The following is a 13,323-nucleotide window of genomic DNA, read 5'->3' on the forward strand; positions in this document are numbered from 1 at the left end:
GGACAAAAGGTATGGAAAAGCGGGCATCGAGCGGCTACTTTCTACCAGAGCTGTGGCACCACCAATGAGCTGGGAACCGGCTTTGTAGTGCTGGGTAAGATGCGCCAACGCGTGATTGGTTGGCAGCCGATCAACGCGAGGATGTGCAAGTTGCGGATTAAGGGCCGTTTCTTCAACTACAGCATCATCAACGTGCACTGCCCACACGAAGGGAGACCCAACGACGAGAAAGAAGCGTTCTATGCGCAGCTGGAACAGGTGTACGGTTGCTGTTAGCAACGGGACGTCAAAATCGTCATCGGCGACATGAACGCTCAGATAGGACGGGAGGCAATGTATAGACCGGCAATCGGGCCAAACAGTCTGCATGTCGTATCAAACGACAACGGCCAACGATGCGTGAATTTGGCAACCTCTCGAGGAATGGTAGTTTGAAGTACCTTTTTCCCCCACAAGGATATCCACAAAGCCACCTGGAGATCACTTGACCAACACACAGAAAACCAAATCGGTCACGTTCTAATCGACGGGAAATTCTTCTCCGACATTATTAACGTCCGCACGTACCGCAGTGCGAACATAGATTCGGACCACTACCTAGTTGCAGTATGCATGCGCTCAAAACTCTCGACGGTGCATAACACACGTCGAAGTCGAACGCCGCGACCCAACATTGAGCAACTACGGGACGCCGGAGTTGCCCAGGACTACGCGCAGCAGCTGGAAGTTGCACTACCCACGGAAGAGCAGCTTGGCGCAGCTTCTCTTGAAGATGGCTGGAGGGACATCCGTTCAGCCATAGGTAGTACTGGTGCAGCGGCACTAAGTACTGCAATCCCGGACCGAAGAAATGACTGGTTTGACGGAAAATGCAAACTGTTAGTAGAGGAGAATAATGCAGCACGGGCGAGAAGGCGGCAACACCGCACTAGATTGAATGTGGAGCGATACAGACAAGCGCGGAATAGACAAAACTCGGTTTTGCGAAGGAAGAAGCGTCAGCAGGAAGACCGAGATCGCGAGGCGATGAAAAATCTGTACCGCGTAAACGACACACGGAAGTTCTATGCGAAGCTTAATAGTTCGCGCAAAGGCTACGTGCCGCTAGCCAATTTGTGCAAAGACTTGGACGGTAACCTTCTCACGAACGAGTGTGAGGTGATTGAGAGGTGGAAGCAGTACTATGACGAGCACCTCAACGGTCAAGCAGCAGAAAGGTGGCACGGCAACAGACCTTGGAGCACGCGCAGAAGACGACAGGCTACCGGCCCCTGATCTTCAAGAAGTTGAGGAGGAGATCGGCCGGTTGAAGAACAACAAAGCAACTGGTGTAAATCAACTACCAAGTGAGCTATTAAAATACGGTGGTGAAGCACTGGCTAGAGCGCTGCACTGGGTAATTGCCAAGATTTGGGAGGAGGAGATATTACCGGAGGAGTGGATGGAAGGTGTCGTATGCTAAATCTACAAAAAGGGCGACAAGTTGGATTGCTGCAACTACCGCGAGATCACACTGCTGAGCGCCACCTACAAGGTACTCTCCCAAATTCTATGCCGCCGCCTGTCACCATTTGCAAGAGACTTCGTGGGGCAATACCAGGCGGGATTCATGCGCTACCACGGACCAAATTTTCGCGTTTCGGCAGGTTCTGCAGTAATGCCGCGAATCCCGACCAGAAGGGTATAACAATAAAATAACAAGATTATAACAAACCTTGTTATGGATAACTGATTATGCTATAATTAAGTTAAGGAAACTTATCACCAAGAAAATAATATAACAAATCTTTAACAAATTTAAATGCAATGATTTTTTTATGATTTTGTAACTGATTCTTAACAAGATTTTATCACAACCAGATATTATTGACCAAACCCCAATAAAAAATCAAATATATTTTTTCTTGTGTCTTTCAAGCATTATATTTTCTATGAGTTTGATAATGTTTTGTATTTCATTTACACAGTTAATCAATCTGAGTTTTTGATTTACAAAGTGAAATATATGATTATAACACGATTTGATATAATTTTGTAATAGCACAACAGAATTGTGTTGCAAAATTTGTTATGTTTTTGTTATGAAAGTAACATAGCGAAATATATTTTTGATGCATCTAGAGGAAATTTTTGTTACATTTTTTGTTATTTTAACTACATCCGGGATCTTAAGTGTAACAAGCTGTGTTACAAATTATAGTGAAACAAAATAACACAAGCTGTAATAAATGTGTTATTCCCTTATGGTCGGGATACTACGTGCCAACACATAATTTGTTCATCGATTTCAAATCCGCATACGATACAATCGATCGAGATCAGCTATGGCAGATTATGTACGAGTACGGATTTCCGGATATACTGACGCGATGGATCGAGTGATGTACGTTGTTCGAGTATCGGGGACACTCTCGAGTCCCTTTGAATCTCGAAGGAGGCTACGGCAAGGTGATGGACTTTCGTGCCTGCTATTCAAGATCGCGTTAGAAGGTGTGATCAGAAGAGCTGGGATAGACACGAGTGGCATGATCTTCAGGAAGTTCACCCAGCTTCTTGGCTTCGCCGATGATATTGACATCATGGCACGAAACTTTGAGACGATGGCGGAAACGTACATCAGACTGAAGACTGAAGCTAGGCGGATTGTAGTTCGTGTATTTGGGCTCACTGGTGACCGCCGAAAATGATACCAGCAGAAAAATTCAAAGACGCATTATGGCAGGGAATCGTGCCTACTTTGGACTCCGGAGGACGCTCCGGTCGAATAAAATTCGCCGCCACACAAAGTTGAATGTCTATAAGACGCTGATTAGACCTGTGGTCCTCTACGGCCACGAGACCTGAACTATGCTCACGGAGGGCCAACGCACCCTCGGTGTTTTCGAACGGAAGGTGTTGCGTACCATCTATGGTGGAGTGCAGATGGATGACGGAACGTGGAGGAGGCGAATGAACCACGAATTGCACCAGGTGCTGGGAGAACCATTCATCGTCCACATTGCAAAAATTGGGCGACTACGGTAGGCTGGGCACGTCGAAAGAATGCCGCATGACGACCCAGTAAAAATGGTTCTAGAAAGCGACCCAACAGCAACAAGAAGAAGAGGCGCACAGCGGGCAAGGTGGATCGACCAAGTAGAAGGCGACCTGCGGACCCTTCGCAGACTACGAGGCTGGTGAAGGGTGGCCATGGACGGGTAGAGTGGAGACGACTTCTTCGGACAGCAGAGGATAACAAGGTATTAGCTGGATTGGTAAGGTAAGTAACACAGGGCCTTGCTAACGTTAACTGGTACCCAGGGCCAAACATATGTGGGGAGCCATCGAGTACACCACAGTCGATTTTTGCAGTAATTAACCTTGTCTAACAATTCAACAAAACCAACTGTCCATCAATTCAAATCACGTATTTAAGATATTCTCTCATGATACCAAATTACTCAGAAGATATTCCAAAAATTCAGGTGATCAGAGTTCTCCATAATTTACTCTAGATATGATTTTGAGACATCAGAATGATCAGTTATGATACCCGAAGTTATCCAACTATCCGACAATTCAAATATTCCCTCCTATCATTCCAGGTGGTTTAGAACTTATTCCAAAGACTTTGTTATTCAGTTATTATTTTGAAGATTTGCAACTGCCCAACAATTAAATTCACGCTTCTCGTATGATACCATTTTATTATAGTAAGCTATTCTGGAGATATCTTGCTATCCATCAATCCAAATCACATCTCTGATATTTTCTAATATGGTACCAGCTATCTCAGAAATTATTTCAAAGGCTTTCGAGTGATCGAGGATATTGATGAGGATCGCTGAATATTTTTCAAGACTTCAGGATGATCAGATATTATTGTGAATATTCTGCCTATTATTGTGAAGATCTCTAATTGTTTCATAGAACAAAAAATGTCTCTAAGATATTCTCGCAAGAAAGTAGGTTGATCTGTAAGACCTTCGGATGATCAAGAACTTGCATAATGTTCTCTGGATAATTTGGCGATTCATATCTTTTATAAGATATTTTTTCTGAAGATCTTTAACTGTTCAATAAATCATGCCTGTTAGATATTCTCGTATCAATTAATTAATTAATTTAGCTTTATTTAGGAGGCTTTCAGCCTTAGGCTGGTTCGCTTCCGACATTCTCGTATCATAGTAGGTTGGTCAGAAGTTATTCCAGAATCCGTCAGATGATTAAAGACCTGCATCATGTTCTCTGTATATTTTGTCAAGACTTGAGGTCGATCAGGTTTTATTGTGGAAGTCTCCAACTGTCCAGTAATTCAAAACTCAGATATTTTTCAGAAAGCAGGTTGAACAGGATTATACTAATGTTTTTCAGTTGGTCAAATACCTGCATAATGCTCTCTGGACATTTTGGAAATTCTTCTGGTTCATTAATGATTATCTTGTGTGAATATCTATTAAATATTCTTAAAAGATACCAGTTTCACCAAGATTCATTCCAAAAACGTTCAATTGATCAATGATTGTCATAAAGTCCTCTGGATAATTATTCAAGACTATTAGTTTAACGGGTATTATTTTGTAGATTTCCAACTCAAATAATGTTTTTAAGATACTTCTTTCAAAAAAAGGTTGATCCGGAATTATTCCTAAATCCTTAAATTGATAAAAGAACTGCATAAAGTCTTCTGGATATTTTTTTAAGACATCAGGTTGGTCAGTTAACCATTGATCTCCAAAAATCTCTTTGAATATTTAGTCAATACTTATCGTTGATGTTATGCCGGAGATCTCCAATTTTTCAATAAATTAATGCATATTTCTTTTCCATATTTTTTTCTGGTTCATTGCTCAAGACTTCAGGTTGATAAGGAATAATTCAGAAGATATCAAATTGTTCAATACATCAAATAAAGTACCTGAAATATTTTTGCAAAATAGTAGGGTTGTCAGAAATTGTTCCAAAAACCTTAAATTTTTCAAAGACCAATGTAAAGTACTTCGTACATTTTGTCAAGACAATTCTGTTATTATTCTGAAGAACTTTAAGTGGTCAATAATTCAAACCATGTTTCTCAGACAATTTCAACATGCCAAATCATGTCTCTTAGACAGTTTGGCAAGACAGCAGGTTAACCATGAATTATTTCTATAACCTTCAATTGATCAAAGACTTACAAAAAAGTCCTTTGGATATTTTGTCACGACATCAGGTTGATCAGGAATTATTCTGAAGATCTGTCTAGTTTTTCAGGAATTTTTGCGCAGACCGTCTGCTGATCAAAAACTTTAAGTCCTCTAGATACTATGGCAGGCAAGACTCCATGTTGATCAGACAATATTCTGATGATCTCTATTGTTCAATAACCCAGATCCTGATTCAAAATATTCTGTAAAGATGGCAGACCGATCAGGAATTATTTCAGAGACCTTCATTTGATCAAGCATTACAATAAAGTCCTTTGGATAATTACAGAATTCAGATTGATAACATATTATTCTGAAGGTCTACATCTGTCCAGATAACTATATTATTAATACAGTAAGGTTGGTACTAGAAACACGTTTGAATTTTCAAAAATGCACCAAAAAACAGAAAACACTGATTGATATATTATCATCTAAATCATTCGAAAAAAAAAACTACTTGTGAATTTTGTATACTGGCTTTTCCAGCGCTTCATAGTTGTGTCCAAAATCCAGCGGTCGTTTCTTGATATGATTCACCAGCTTCCGAGCTTCACATAATCGCTGCACGTTGGTCTTGGTGGATGTTCGCAACGAACCCACCTTAAGAAGATGGCTCCCGCAATAGCGGTTCTTACGGGCCTCCGTGGCCCCGTCCATTTCGTTCGGATAGTATGTCTTTGATCGAAACAGCTTTGGTATGGGAACGACTGCGTTGGTCTCTGCCTTCATAGTTGCTTCGTTATCGCAGGAGATGCACTTGATGGTACCGGATAGTTTCGTACCCGCCGCGTCCAGTTTTTGAAATCGGTTCAGATGAAGTTGCAAGAGCGATAGTTTCTTGTTGACCTTGATCTCCAAGGCGGACAGTTCTTTTCGATCGACCTTCTCGCAAAGTTGAGCAATCCAGGAGCTCAGTTGATTTTTGAGAATTGCTAACTTGCCATCGTCGTCCTGCAGAGTTTGGTTGATCGTGGCGACTGCCGTCTCGAATTTTTCAATCGAAACACGGGTTTCAAACATGTCATAGTCCACACGGTCATCCATCTGCCGTTCCAGTACAAAAACCCGCTGCGATATATTATTTCCTTGGTATTTTACGTCTTCGGTCAACTTCTCCAGTGGACCTTTCAGCGAGTTACGATAGTCGTCCAAGTTCTTCACGCAGCTATCCCTTATTTGGTCCAGCTTGATCTCTATGTCGTCAAAGCGCTCCTTAATAAAATCGACCGTTTCCTGCATCTTTCTGTTCGATTCAACAACAACCTTCTGTGACACTTCCAAAGCATTCAGCTGCTCCTCTTTTTCCATGAACAAATCGTCGATCTCCTGTTGAACGGAGCGAATATTGATAATCGCACTCGCCGCCTTCTGGTGAAAGTTCGTTTTCATAGCCGGTTGAGACTCATCGCAGGACAGCTCCGAAAGGGTTAATAACATTTCACTTCCCGAAGCATCCGGCAGGGGTAGCAACTCGATCAAATCATTCAACACACTCTTGATGCACGCAATCTCTTTCTCTAGCTGGGAGGGGAATCTTTGATTGCTTGGTGGGCGTCTAGCAAGCGCGGCTATGGTCGGCACTCCTTTGGTGTAGAAATCCATCGGCAGGGTGTCGATCGATAAGCGTTGTGAGCCACGATGAGGCTCGGTCGAGGATCGCCGGGAGCAGAAACCCGGAAAATGCTCCACCAACAGATGGTTCATGTTGTGGATCTGAGTTTGCATCACGGTTATGTCTCCACTGTCCAGGAAAGGAAGAACCTTAATCTCCAAGCAGCGAAACTCCACCAGCACATCATTGGCCAGTGCTGTCAGCTTCCCCAAACTGATTTCCATTTTGTCGAGACGTGAAGCCAGATTCAAAAAATCAACCGGCTCGTTAGGTTTCAGCGATTCCCGACTGGTTTGGTACAGCTTCAGTTCTTCGTCGCTCGGTAAGATTGACACCCTACTTTCCAATGTCTCAAGCCTTTGTGAGATGTCCTGCGAATCATCAACGCTGATGGACTCTCCGGTTGATTCGTCCTTTTTTTCAAGATTCTTATCGTATGGTATCACATGAAACAGCTCATTTTCGCCACGTTGTTCAACCGTAACGCTCAGAGAAGGATCGACCTCCGAAGATTCAATGAACACGCCAAGGTTCTTCCTGTGTTCGGGTAGCAGATCTACGTGCGATGTCTGGCATCCCAGCTTTCGAACAATTATGTGAAGCAAACTGTGCAACACCGTGAGATCGATGCTTCCGGTCTCCGGAGTTCCGATTGCCAGATCAACTAACTTGGCTAGAGATAGATCGTACGTCATTTTCTTGTTGATGCGACGTTTTCGCGCTTACAACTCACTGCTAACTAGATGATTGTTTGATTCTCAAGATGAGCAGGAGCACCCATCCGATCCAGATTTACCGTTGTGATTCATATTTCGGACACTGTATTCGTTTTTTCGATGATGAAATATTTGATGTTATTTTCAGATATATCTAAGTTGTCTTGCCCATTGGGTTTGATATATTATCAGTCGTGGTGTGATGTAAATGGCACGATGGCTTTAGATTAACCGTTTTTGCTTGCTGAGCAGAAGATCACGAGTCTAATCTCAGGCCCATCCACATTCAAGATTCTTTTTTTTTCCTTCTTTTGTTTTCCGTCGATCTTGTTTTCCGTGCTGAGCACCAATGCTACCGATGCCAGGGAGGCAGCTCCCACACCTGGACCCTACCTATTGACCCATCAACTCATGAACCGGGGACCAACGGCTTTACTTCCCCCGAAGGAAGGCATGATCAGAGATGTTATGCCTCAGAACATCCCGGCAGCGCCGATTGGAATTGAACCCGGGCCTGCTGGGGTGAGAGAAAATCACGCTTACCACTCTACCACCGACGCCGCTCACATTCAAGATTCGTCGATTGTTTTATTTGATAATGTAACTACATGGTAATAACAACAACTCGATGATTAAAAAGGAGCTCGTCTGCCTAGTGGCAAACGTTTTTGCTTACCGAGCAGAAGACCGTGGGTTCAATCCCAAGTTCCTTCGCGTTATATGAACGTTAGGACATCAATTCAGCTTATCGTTTACCAAAACGAACCCTGCTGCAAACCTAACCCTCTTACCCAACATCCTAGTGATTCCTCGTGGAAGTGCAGAGGTGTTCTCGGTGTCACGTCAACACATTCCTACCCTTTCCTGTCTTGACCTGTGTTCGGGCGCGGCCGGCGCTGGTATTGCCTAGTTTGAGATCACCAGTTTTTACACATTGAGGATGATTGCTAGTCCCAAGCATCGTCTATTGGTTCTCTGTGTAATTACAGCTGGTCTGGCAATAACAGAGTAGCAACGAGACTTTCAGCCTTAGGCGAGTTCATTTCTACTGAGATAAAAATTTCAAATCTACCTATTTGATTAACGTTTATCAAATATTGTTTAAAAATTTGGATAATTAATTTGAGTGACCTTCCGTTTTTATCCCACGTAGAATCATCGCTGAACGTTAATTTAGTCTCATTTGCCATTCCGACTATTGAAAGGCCTATTTAGGGAAATTATACGTTATGCATTATAAATCAATTCAAATTTCAATGAACTCAGCGTATAATATGAGCACTCTATTATTTACTCCTACCTCATTAATTCAGTATCCATTCAATTATCAACTTGCTCATCCGTTTTCCTGAAAGCAACAGGTACACTGGATGCTTCCAAACTTGAAAAATAATTTTCGCAAACATGTAATCAAATCATGTTTCATTAAAACCTCATTATTTCCCACAAACTAACCCCATTCAAATCAAAACAAATTCCATTCAGTTCATTTAATGCGCAATCAACCGGACCGGGTGAACTTAAATAAAATAATCTCCCATCAGATTTTCCATCTATTTTCCACGCTTGACCACAATGGCTGACACTGACTTCGCTGGAGTGACTAACCCTTTTCAGCTTGTTGCGTCAATTATTGTGCAGTAGGTATAGGTCGACCCTTGACTTGACTCGCTGCGATGCACAGTGGGACGAAATCAAAAAAAGTGGGCCATGGAAATTTGCGACGAAACTATTGACTGTAGCATTTTGATTTCTTCTAGAATTTGTCTTCATTTTTTAAGTACTTTATTTTGTGAAGTAAACATTTTTGCTTAAGGTGGATATACACTCAGATACAAAAGATAACTTTTTTACGTCTTGTTAAAATTGATGAACGTCTATGAAGACATTGTAGATGAAGTCATTTTAAGAAACTTTGTCCAAGACAGTAATTTTTTATCGTCGAAGTTTTAGGGTAAAATAGAGTACAAACGGTAGTACTCCCTTAAACCCCTTTTTTACCATAACGGTTTTGTTTGAATTTTACATTTTTTTTTTTTCAATGTTCTACAAAGTTGCACATTTTTTTCAAAAGAAAAGAAAATCGCTATCTCTCCGTTTAAAGGATTTACATCCGCATTTTTAATTTTTTTAACACTATTTTTAAGGGCGTGTATCTTCCCGGATAGCAAGTATTAGCAGCTAAACTCCACGTAGTTTCGTTAAGCAACTTGTACCATACTTTTACATATGCAATTCGTAGGAGGATCCTACCCGAGTAGCACACTTTCGTCACAATAAGTTACAGCAACTTGTTTATGACTGAAATAAGTCGTATATAAGTTTCTACAATTGATTTATGACAAGCGAGCTACAAAGGTAAGGGATGCCTAATGAATGCTCTAATAAGTACCTCAATGTTTGGTACTTTTTGCAGTTTTCGTGACATTTATTCCAAGTATGTACATTAGGCTGGGTTGCAGCTTCGACAAAGTTGTTTGGTATAGTTTTCTCGATCTAAGTCCGAGTTTTGGTGACATCTGAGAAATATTTGGATTTTTGGTAAGCAAATGAATAGGATCGTTCCGTTTCCCATTAATTTTCCTATACCAAATTTAAAATTCTCCCACAAATTGAGACTATAATCCAATTTGTTGGGGATCTGAATATGTATTGAAAAAGCAGTGGGGAACCCACCCTAATTTAAATGTTTGGAAAAATGGTCATGCAATCAGCAAAACGTAACAGAACATTGAGGTACTTCATTAGAAAATTCATTAGGCATCCCCTTGGATCCCCCTACGAGTTGTATATGTAACAGTAGGGTATAAGATCTTGATTAAAATAACGTTGAGATTAGCTGCTAATACGTGCTAACCTGCAAGATACACCTCGTTAAATATAGCGTTAAAAAAAATATAAAAACGGACGTAAATCCTTAAAGCGAAAAGAAAGCGATTTATTTTCTGTAACACAAATGTTCTTTTTCAGAGCACTTACAATTTTGTAGAACATTGAAAAAATCACAAAATTCAAACAAAAAAGCAATGATAAGAAAACGCTATTTAAGGAGGTACTACCGTTCGTACTCCATTTCCACCCTATAAATTCGTCCAGTTGAGAGATAGAAAATTGTCGTCTTGGACAAAGTTTCTTAAAAAAATGTCATCTACAATGTCTCCATGGATGTTCATCGATTTTAACAAGACATAAAAAAGCTATTTTTTTCTTGGTGTAAACTCTCCTTATACAAAAATGTTTACCACTGAAATAAAGAGCTTGCAAATTTAGAAACATTCTAGAAGATGTCAAAATGCTACACTCAATAGCTTTGTCGCAAATGCACTGTTTTTTATTTCGTCCCACTGTGCAATGTAATGGGCTTTTCGAGTGATAGCAGACTCTTGACTGATCGGAAAATGAATCCTTGTCGGATGTTTGTTGCGGTTGTGTGCAGTACAGGTGTTTCGATGATTGTGAGGTAGAAACATTGAGGAGTGGAAGACTTGGGTAAACTATGAGAACCATTCAACAACACCAGCAGCAGCAGCAGCAGCAACGGCAATTAGCGTGTGATAGATGGTTATTATATGTTTGGTCTCTTCAGATTCCAATTTACCACCCCAAGTGGCGGTGGTAATTTAATGGGAAGGGGGACACACTACGACGATTTATGATCTGACGGTGATTCAATCCGGTTAGGGGCAAATAGGGGTTGGGAAAAAGTAGCTGTACGGGATGCTTTCAGCGTTTTCTGTATGAAAAGATCTGTCTGGGCAGTTTCTAAAATATCTAAATTTTCTGAAACCAATCGACTTTGTTTAAGATTTTCAACCTTGCGATTAGTTAATTGATTGTTTATAGTCTAGTCAGTCAGTAAGGTGCTTAAGAGTGCACCATAGAGTGGCTACTTTCCATTTCCTCACAAAAACGTACGAAAGCTGATTCGACTCTATATGTATGATTTAAATGGTAGGGTTTCACCAATTCTTTCCTCGTTTTGATCGAAAAACGCTTCACAGAAGTGAACAAGGAATCGACTCACTCCATTTCCGTGTGTGGGGGTGCAATTCGTTGCTGTGTTTGCTTTGACTTCTGAAATTCCAGAAAAAATTTCTAAAAATTACCATTTTCTCCAGAATTCCTTTCGAGCTATTATCGGAATTCGATTCTCTTTGATTGCTTCTCAGTATTTTTAGAAAAGCTTTGAGTGTGTTGGTTTATTTCCTTTAAATTCCATTATAATTGCTTATCTTTTAACAGATACGCGTATTTCGTCTACTACTTGCATACTTTATCAGTGCCAAGTACTCAACACCGTTGAAGAATTAATCTTTAACCTACGACTTATATACTAATAATTAAGTACTATAAATCAACAGTTGGATCCATGTTACATTTACTTAACTAGTGTGATCGGTACCTAAATTTAGTTTCCAACAGGTAGATGCATGTTGTGTGGTTTTAGGTAGCATGCTAAAGAGTTTCGAGTATCCGTTTCCTTGATCTCTATTAAGCAATGTTGATCGATTATGTTTAAATATTTCTAAACTTTCTGCTACATCCGAAGCCGAGAGGAGAGAAAAAAAATTGCACACCCACGTTGAAAATCGCCAAATCAACCGTGTATGATGTGCTCAAACGTTTCAGGGAGCGAAAGAGCGTGGATCGAGTGCCTCAAGGTAAGCATCGTATTGGAACATATGACCGCAAGCTGAACCAGAAGGTGTTGAGAACCGTCAGAGCAAACCCTGGACTATCAGATAATGAAATCGCATAAAAATACGCTGCTGCTCGCAGTACCGTTCGAAGAATTCGTTTGCGAGCAGGATATCGTTCTTATCGAGCCAGCAAGCAATCAAACAGAACGTTGAAGCAAAGTTTCGTCAACAAAACTCGAGCTCGGAAATTTTACCAGCGGGTTTTGACGAAGTACCTGCTCATCCACGATGAAACCTACGTCAAAATGGATTTCGGACAGCTTCCTGGCCAAAAATTCTACATGGCGACGGGACGAGGAGGTGTTCCTATGAAGTTTAAGTTTGCATTTATGGACAAATTTGCCAAAAAAAAAAACTGATGATTTGGCAAGGGATATGCAGCTGCGGAGCAAAGACCAAAGTGTTCGTGACGAATAAGACGATGGACTCGAAGCTGTACAAGGAAGAATGCCTCAAAAACCGCGTACTACCTTTCATTAAAGCCCATAAAGGTCCCGTGAAGTTTTGGCCAGATTTGGCGAGTTGCCACTACAGCCGGCAAGTCATCCAGTGGTACCGCGATAATAACGTAGATTTCATCGATAAAAACATAAATCCACCCAACTAACCGCAGTTCCGGCCCATCGAGAGATTTTGGGCAATAATGAAGCGGAAGCTTAAGAAAAGTGGAAAAACGGCTCGGGACGCGATTCAGATGACCAAAATGTGGAACAAATGTGCAAAGGAAGTTGACTTCGGAGATGTGCAGCGTTTGATGGGAGGAATAAAGAAGAAAGTGCAAATTTTCATTAGAAACGAAGAGAAATGATGAGTATTGATATTTTTTTCAGTAAATTACCTTTGTTTTGATGTATTAACCTTATTTGTAAATCAATCCGTTACTGAGATACAGATGATTTTATTATTCCGGATTCTAAATGGACATAGCTTTAATGAAGCCCTTTATCCATCTCTAAGTGAGCCTGTTTTACCTCTGCGATGTGTTCCTCAAACCTTGTTTCCAAATTCCTTTTCGTCTGACCAATGTAGATTTTATTGCAATCTGGACAAGAGATTTTGTAGACTCCGGCTTTCCCTAAGACATTTATTAAATCTTTTGTTGATCCTAACAGTGACTTCAGCTGATT

At 40.9% G+C, this 13,323-nt stretch overlaps 2 protein-coding genes across 4 annotated transcripts in view; one reads left to right on the top strand and one right to left on the bottom strand.

The window, feature by feature from the left end:
* Positions 1–13,323, top strand: part of LOC135698454 (uncharacterized) — a 300,826-nt gene that overhangs the window by 269,741 nt on the left and 17,762 nt on the right. The gene's annotated exons all lie outside the window — the stretch shown is intronic.
* LOC135698447 (uncharacterized) lies at positions 5,622–7,475 on the bottom strand. The gene has a single exon (XM_065218424.1). It carries the CDS (start codon positions 7,473–7,475, stop codon positions 5,622–5,624), a length of 1,854 nt encoding a protein of 617 aa, XP_065074496.1.

The sequence above is a fragment of the Ochlerotatus camptorhynchus genome, unplaced genomic scaffold (assembly GCF_037179485.1).
Source record: "Ochlerotatus camptorhynchus isolate MF236.1 unplaced genomic scaffold, CSIRO-AGI_Acam_v1.1 ptg000086l, whole genome shotgun sequence".
Taxonomy (NCBI): Eukaryota; Metazoa; Arthropoda; class Insecta; order Diptera; family Culicidae; genus Ochlerotatus; species Ochlerotatus camptorhynchus.